Raw genomic sequence first — 8,674 nt, 5'->3', positions numbered from 1 at the left:
CGCGCTCTACTTCGCCTACTCGTCTGACGAGAACAAAGACTATCGACTCGTCACCATCCCGGCGTTCTTCTCCAAGAGCTCGTGTGTCTACAACCCGCTGATCTACGCCTTCATGAACAAACAGGTCAGCAGCGTCCACACACACACACACACACACAGGGATAAGGACAGCTGCTGTGTGTGTGTGTGTGTGTGTGTGTGTGTGTGTTCAAGGTTCAATTTATTTCATGGCAATTTGTGTTGCAGCTCATAGGATCACATAAAAGCCTCCGCCTCCGGCAGTCCAGGCGCTGCTGGCCTTTCTCACACAACCAAACTTTAACACTTTCGCGACCACACTAATTCTTCAGCACATCCGCTCAGGACCACATGTTTTTGGCTGTTTGTTTACCTTTTTATCACGTCGAACCGAACTCTGCACATCACCTAGAAACAAACGGTTTTCACGTGGTTGAAGAGTGACTTTCCAACGTGCTCCTCGAAAAAACAGCGAGTTTTTCCGCCGTTTCGTTCATGAGTACGAAGTAGAAGAAGAGAGCTGGGTTTCTCCAAAAACGGAGCTCCCGCTCTAGTTTCAGAGAAAAACGCACTTTTGTGTCAAGTGGCAATCTGCTCATTTTACCGCTACTCTGCAGTGTGGCGTCTCCCAAATCATTTCTACGGCTAAATAAATATATTTGTAGGTAAATCTGAGGGTTGTGGCAGCGTGGAGAGCAGCGGTGCAGCGGTGCAGCGGTGTGGGTCTCTGGCCGCAGCGCAGCAGCTCTGTGACACTGCTGTGTGACTGGCCGGCGGTGGGTGCTCTGGGGCGGCCGGTCACAGCCCCCGCTGCACAGCGCCCACTCCGCTGCACAGCCCCCGCTGCACCCGCTACACAGCCCCCGCTGCACAGCCCCCGCTGCACCCGCTCTGCTGCACCCGCCCCGCTGCACAGCGCCCACTCCGCTGCACAGCCCCCGCTGCACCATGAAAACAGCAGTGATAACCGGCTTTCAGATCCGAGTCTCCAAACCAGAAACGTTTGTAACAGCACCGGAGGAAGTCGCCAGATTTGTCGTCGGTCGCTTTTGTCAAAAAAAAAGTCACCAAGAGGGTTTGGAAAGTCGCCAGATTCAGCGAGAAAGTGGCAACACTGCAGCCGACAGCCGCACAGCGCTGCACGCTGTCCCCAGAGCAGCGTTCAAGGAGAACGATTACTCAAACAAAACCAAGATCACACAGTTTATAAAAAACATTATGTTTTGATTTTAGTTTAAAACAGTTTTACATATCAGAGGAACCATATTCACACACAGTGAGTTTACTCGTCAATGGTCGCAAAAGAGTTAAAGACACAATAGGCGACGAAAACAAAAGACACAGACCGTCTCTTCTGTCTCTTCTGTCCTGACCGTCTCTTCTGTCCTGACCGTCTCTTCTGTCCTGACTGTCTCTTCTGTCCTCTCCAGTTCAACGGCTGCATCATGGAAACTGTGTTTGGAAAGAAAATGGACGAATCGTCTGAAGTGTCTTCAAAGACAGAGACGTCTTCAGTTTCAGCAGTTTCTCCGTGAACTGAGGACGTTTGTCTGTCCACAGCTGAAGGACACTCAGAGGACTCAGAGGACACTCAGAGGACTCAGGGTTGATATTCTGCTTCGTGGCAAAACAACATGTAAATAACTGATTTATTGACGTAGAAGGTCGAGTGTAAAAAAAAAGGCAACAAAATAAAATCTAAAAAAAAGGTTGTAAACACATGGGTTGTGTACTTCCTGTCCAACACACACACACACACACACACATGCAAGACACAAACTGTCGTCTTTTTTTTTATTGATACAGCAGATACAGATACAACTTCTCATAAAATCAACCGGCGGGTTCATGTAATACAGATAGAAGAGTGTGTGTGTGCGTGTGTGTGTGTGTGTGTGTGTGTGTGTGTGTGTGACACTGATCGTATCGTTTGAGGAGCTGCAACGTTGCCACATCAAGTGCAACTGATAAAAGAAAAGAAACATTTCCGTGGAAAGTGGTTTTTCAGCAGCAGATGTTATCAGGTCGTCACGGTGACAGAAACCACAGGGATCTGATGTGGGTTGCTCAGCAACAGGCAGCAGCTCAACCTCTGAGAGGAGATCATGTATGTGTTTTATATTACTGTTGTTTCGGTGTCACTATTATTCATGTGGAGTTAAAATAGGGCTAAAACTGGACTGGTGATTCACCAACTGGTCACCAACATGGACCTTTATGCTGCGCTCCGTTGCACTCGGAACTCGGAAAGATCCAAGTTGGACATCCCGACTTCAAAGGTAAATGCGTTTCATTGCACAACCTCAGAAAACATGGCCGGCCACAGCAAGTTGATGTTAGTTTGGATGTCTTCTGAGCATTAAAAACTATCCTGGTGAAGTGCATCCGCTACTTAAGGGAGAGAGAGAAAGAGAAGACTGTCACTGTGCTTTTTCATCCCTACTACGCTCACACTAACTCTTTAAATAACAGAGTGGGAGTGCAAATACCATCATCCATCCATTCTCTTCCGCTTCATCCGGGTCTGGGTCGCGGGGCAGCAGTGGGAGCAGGGATCCCCAGACTTCCCTCTCCCCGGACACTTCCTGCAGCTCTTCCGGGGGGACCCCAAGGCGTTCCCGGGCCAAACTCCCCTGAGCCCTCAGCACCCTGCGGAGGGTGTAGAGCTGGTCCAGCGTTCCACGGCCAGGACGAAAACCGCATTGTTCCTCCTGAATCCGAGGTTCGACTATCGGCCGAATTCTCCTCTCCAGCACCCTGGAATAGACTTTCCCCGGGAGGCTGAGGAGTGTGATCCCCCGGTAGTTGGAACACACCCTCCGGTCCCCCTTTTTGAAGAGAGGGACCACCACCCCGGTCTGCCAGTCCAGAGGCACTGTCCCCGACTGCCACGCGATGCTGCAGAGGCGTGTCAGCCACGACAGCCCTGCAACATCCAGAGACTTGAGGTACTCAGGGCAGATCTCATCCACCCCCGGTGCCACTGAGGAGCTTCTAAACTACCTCAGTGACTTCAGCTTGGGTGATGAATGAATCAACCTCTGTATCCTCAGCCTCTGCTTCCTCCATGGAAGGCGTGTCAGTGGGATTGAGGAGATCCCATACTGTCATCATTTTGGCATTAGTCTTTAAAGTATGCACATATGCTGTCTCCATGAAATTAATTGTGGTATATATTCACACGTGGAGCTGAGCTGGAGGAGAACTCCAACACATGGAGCTGGAGGAGAACTCCAACACATGGAGCTGAGCTGGGGGGCTATGAACAAGCCCACACCAGCTCGCTGCCTCTCACCGTGGGCGACTCCAGAGTGGAAGAGAGTCCAACCTCTCTCCAGGAGTTGGTTCCAGAGCCCAGGCTGTGTGTGGAGGTGAGCCTGACTATCTCTAGCCAGCTCAGGCTCTTCCACAAAAGGTTGCTTTAACTTCCCTCTCCCTCTTAGGTTGTACCCTCCCTCTCTTTCCCCAAACATTTTGGGGATTTTTCCTGAAAGTAGATTGTGCTTTGCTTTGTACAGAAATTGTGTAGTTTTGCAGTCCACTAGATCTCTGAATTTCAATGCTCTTGATTTCAAAAACAATACATTGGTATGTTCATGGTACCCCACATTATGCACTATTCTTATGGTACCCCACATTATGCACTATTCTTATTACAGTTTTTCTCAATTGCTAAAACACTAAACCCTGTTGTCTGAACCAAATTCTCAGTTGCCTGAACCCACTGATTGAATCAGTCACTCTTATGGCAAAACCATCAGCACTTTTCACCTGTTTAGACACAACTTACCAACACATTTTCATTGTGATGCACCTGTGTTGCTTAATGCTGAGCACAGGTGGCAAAAGTCAAACACAAGTAAAGCACAAGTTTCACCGGTTGAACACAACAACTCAAAATTGATCACACTTGTGTCCAATGATGTGAGGGCACATATACTGTAGCTAGTTCAGGATGAAGTCCTGTGGCCTGACCCAGTACAGAGAAATGATGCTGTGGCTGAGTTATGCACTTCTCATTTCTATATTTTTGTACTTTATTTTTACGTAGGCTTACTGCATACAAGCGCTCAATGCACAAGATTTCGGGTTGTTTTTGTACTGTACAAGTGCTACGTGTACTACTGTAAAATGCACAGGATTTCTGGTTTTTGTCCTTTTTTTTTTTTTTTTTTTACTGTACTATATACAAGTGCTAAATGCACAGGTTTTTTGTTTTGCAAGAGGAGAAGATGAGAGACAATGGGGTGAAGGAAGAAAGGATGAGGGAAGGATGAACTGGGAAGAAAAAAGAAGAAGGAAAGAAAAGGGGATGAAATGGATGTGGGGAGGGAGGGAGGAGGGTGAAAGAAAGGGAAGGAGAGAAGTGCTACAGTGTAAATGCACAGGTTTTCTGTTTTGAAACATGCATTTAGCTACAGTGAACGATAAACATTTATTTCTACAGCTTCATGTGCTGAGCATTGTGTTTTCTATTTTTCTATGTAGTGTTTAGTGGCTGCTCAGTAGTGTTTTTAATTTTGATTGACTCGGGGCACGATTTGACAACATAGTTCAGTTTTGGGCACAGATTGAACTGTTTTGAGGTGAAAGTTTGGTTTTGCAAGAAGAGTCTGAGGTTTTCTGAATGTAGCTTGAAAATTGGGGTTTGTGTTCACAGTTTAGAGAAAATGAGAGAAGCTTTCGAAAAATGTGTCTTAGCAATCGAGAAAAACTGTAACATCACCGGTTCCAGCAGCGGTGACGGTACCGGTAACATCACCGTCACAGTTCCCGGTACCGGCAGTGACGTGGCCGTCCAGCGCTCGTCTGCAGAGCTCGCTGCAGCTCTCCGTGGGTAAGATGAGCCGGGACACTCGGCTTGAGCTCAGTCTGACTTTAAACTCAGAATTCTGGGTTTAGAGTCAGAACTCACTTTTTTTCACAGTGGTGCTAAGACTCTTCCACAAAGAAACTCCAACAGCAGCAGCTCCATGTTTCCCTCCCAAAAAACCAGCAGCAGGTTGTGTGGAAGTCTCTCTGATTTGATTAGATTTTTTATTTGTCTCAAACAATCACATCAAAAGACAAACTGTATATGTAGAAAGAAACAAAAGAAGGGGTTGGGGCGGTGTTTAGCTCAGTTGGTAGAGCACCCGCCCCATGTGTAGAGGCTATAGTCCTCGCTGCAGGCGGCCCCGGTTCAAGTCCCGTGTCGGACGGCCCTATCCTGCGTGTCATCCCCCCCCCCCCCTCTCTGCCTCCCATTTCCTGTCACACTCTGAACTGTCCTATCTAATAATAAAAGGCATGAAAAAGCCAAAAAAATACTTTAGAAAAAAAAAGAGAAGTTTGAGAAGGGGCCAAAGGAAGCAAAGCTTATCAAGTTCAGCCCCCCCTTACATTGTCTCTCTGGGTTTTACATTTGGATTTCTCTGAGTCTAAATCCTCATTAAAGGGTCTGATCAGCCCAATAGAGGCTAAAAAACATGATATCCAGAGCCAGTGGGTTAGATTCTCTATAGAAATCTGGTTTGGCTTGGTGAAACAACTTAACATTCAGAAAGAAATTTGAATTTTAGAGGTCACTCAACAAATTATATTAAGGCGAAATGGGAAAAAGATTTGGGAATCGTAATTACTTCAGAAGACTGGACAAATGTAATTAACACACAAATTACTACTACAGCCTCACAACTATGGAGGGATTTTTCCTGGAAAAACTGCATCCGATTCTTCATAACACCAAAGCAAAAGTCTAAACAGACAGGACAACAACCTACTTGCTGGAGAGGATGTGGACACAGTATGGCAGATCATACACATATATTCTGGAGTTGTACCATGCTTAAATCCTTCTGGCAAGGAGTTCAAAGTACTATCAGTGAGGTCTTGCAGTATAATTTTAATTTCACTTGTTTATCATTCTACCTGGGTAATATGGACACAGAATTACCAAAAAAAGACAGATACCTCCTAAAAATCTTCATGGCTGCCAGCAAAAAAGCCATAACAAGAAGGTGGCTCAATACAGAACTTCCCACAGTTAATCAGTGGGTAGCCATAATTAAAGACATCCAAACAATGGAACTACTGACGTTTAGTCTCAGATTACAAAGGGACAAAGGTGATGCCCTCTGGGAAAAATGGAGCACTTATATTACAAGAAGAGGTGATAATCAACCTTAATGCTATGTATATCCTGGTTTTTAAGAACGACTATGATCATACTGCTGTAATGTATGTGACATATGACCTACTCACAACCCACGGTTCCCCCATGTTGTGTTCACGAGTGTTCATATGTATGTGTGCATTTGTATATGAATATGAAGATGATTATTTAGTCATATGGCTGTAAGCGAACATGTGTACTCGAGATAACACGTGTTTAGACGTACAGTATATGTGCATATGCTTTTGGTTTTTCTTTTTCTTTTTGATGTTTCTTTTGTGTTTATAAGGGCACAACTCGGCAAGCATTTGTACTATTTAGCCACATCATATTGTAGCCATACCTATCTTTGTCTATTATACTGATGCTACCTATGTTTTGTGCAAAAAAACGTGAAAAAATAAAGTTAAAAAAAATAAAATAAAATAAAGGGTCTGATCTGTGACTCAATATGCAGCAGATAAACTATATGCGTGCATTGAGTTGAGTTGATGTCCTGATAAAGCAGCCGATGTGTTTCTGTGAAACCGTCTTTCAGGAAATAACAAGTCATGCCATGTTAAATAAGATGTGGTGACATGAGATGATGAGGAGATAAAAGCTGAGGTTAACAGAGCAGCAGAGGACGAGTCCAGCAGTCAGAGAGGAGACAGAGATGAAGACAGACGTCTACATGGACATGGATCACCTGCTGCTGCTGCTGCTGCTGCTGCTGCTGCTGGGGAGCTCAGGTAGGACTGAGGGACATGAGACACATTCAGAACCACAGAGGAAAACACTGAGGGAGTCTTCACCTCTTCATCTCACTTACCATCACAACATTATATCTTCATGTTCACACGTACAAACTGATCATGTTCTGCAGACACAACATTTATAGTGTTCTAACACGTTACATGTGATTGATTGATTGATTGGTTGATTGATTGATTGATTGATTGATTGATTGATTGGTATTGGTATTGGTATTGGTATTGGTATTTGGAGCATAACGAGGTTGTGCGGGCTGTTTCTTTTTTCTTTTGATTTATTGGTCCCCATGGGGAAATTTGTCTTCACTGACTGTACGTTACAATGAGGACCACATTGTACACAGGGGTTAAAGTAGTTTTAAATTCTTGCCGGTACTATTACCAAAAGTTATTTTTCTCTGCATTATTATTATTATTATTACTGATTTTAATTGGGACATTTTGCAACAAACGTTAAACGTGTGGTACACGTTTCGAAGGCCGGGCCAGGGGTAGACAAAGGAAATTTTGAAGATCGCTGGCCCCACCATTCTAACCACTGGCCCAGGACAATGTCAGGTATTGATCCCCATAATAAATAAAAAAGAACATATCCTAGCCTGCAAACAGCCTGCGGTCTCGCCATCGAGGCTGGAGCTTTCTTATATACCGATACCAATACTAGTACATTTCCACGATTCTCGATATACAATACCACGATTTAATTAGAAGAAAAAAACATGTGCTTCTAAATTGGCTACTTTATTTAATAAATAAATAAATAACTGTTTCTCATCAAACTTGTATTTAAGCTCTAGCCTACTGTGGTTTAACAATGAAGTAAAAACAGAGTTAAAATGGTAAATATGCCCCAACACAAACGGAAAGTCATGTAGTCATTACTTTTATCTTCCAGTAGTTCAATGATAGAACTGTTGCTGTCATTCAGTCACTTTAGGCTGTTTCCACAGACTGGTGCAAAACTGACTTTCATTTTTCAGCTCCGTTTTGTTTTGACACACGTTTGTTTTTTCTCTGCTTCAAACCATCATGGATGTATTATGGTCTAAACACACCAGCGCTGTGGCGACACCGAGCAGCTGGAGCCGCGTTCACATAAACAGACCGCGAGCTCGACTGTAGCCGCACCGAGACCCAGCGCGTGCTCTGGCCCGCGTGTCACGTCCGCATCGGTCTCGACAGGACTCGCCACGACGCGCTGAGGGCAAAGTTTCACGGTACCGGAAAAAAAGGTTCAGTCTTCAATCAGCAGCAGTGAGCGAGCGGCGCACGTTCCGCGGTGCACAGCTGCACACTGCAGCTGCTTGCAGGTGGTGTTACGTCCCAGGGCACAGAAACTAGATCATGTCTCTGTCTTTGATCAGGTTGGGATCTCATAACACTATGTGTTATAATGATTACCGAGACAATTTCACAGAAATAATTTCAAACCACAGGGAATTCATGTGAAATTAGATTTATAAAATGTTTTACTTTTTTAAAAAATCTCTCTCATGATCTTCCTGGTACTGCGTACCGCCTCTGAAACTTTTAGTGGTACGCAGTACCGGACCGTACCGGCTTACTTTCACCCCGATTGTACATCACAAGACAGACAACAACAGTGACAACATACGTGACAACAGTGTCATAGCAGACAGACAGACAGCGCGGCCTGCTGTTCAGGGCCGCTACAGCTGCAGGGACCAGGTGAGTCGTCCTGAATTTGAGGGTTGTGTACCTTCGTCCTGAGGGAACTTGAGGGTTGTGT

The 8,674-nt window shown here is 45.1% G+C and overlaps 1 protein-coding gene across 1 annotated transcript in view; it reads left to right on the top strand.

Moving 5' to 3' along the window:
* opn1sw1 (opsin 1 (cone pigments), short-wave-sensitive 1) overlaps positions 1-1,630 on the top strand; it is a 6,375-nt gene extending 4,745 nt beyond the window's left edge. Inside the window, exons 4-5 of the mRNA XM_085769483.1 lie at positions 1-124; positions 1,449-1,630. The exon at positions 1-124 is cut by the window's left edge and continues 116 nt beyond it. Coding sequence (XP_085625609.1) covers positions 1-124; positions 1,449-1,553 — 229 coding nt within the window. The 3' untranslated portion in view covers positions 1,554-1,630. The remainder of the gene's footprint in view (positions 125-1,448) is intronic.
* The last annotated feature ends 7,044 nt before the right edge of the window (positions 1,631-8,674 follow it).

This window comes from Trachurus japonicus, chromosome 23 (assembly GCF_045865225.1).
Source record: "Trachurus japonicus isolate A0001 chromosome 23, Traja_1.0".
Lineage (NCBI taxonomy): Eukaryota > Metazoa > Chordata > Actinopteri > Carangiformes > Carangidae > Trachurus > Trachurus japonicus.
The sequence above is the reverse complement of the archived record's forward strand: the minus strand, read 5'-3'. Positions and strand labels throughout refer to the sequence as shown.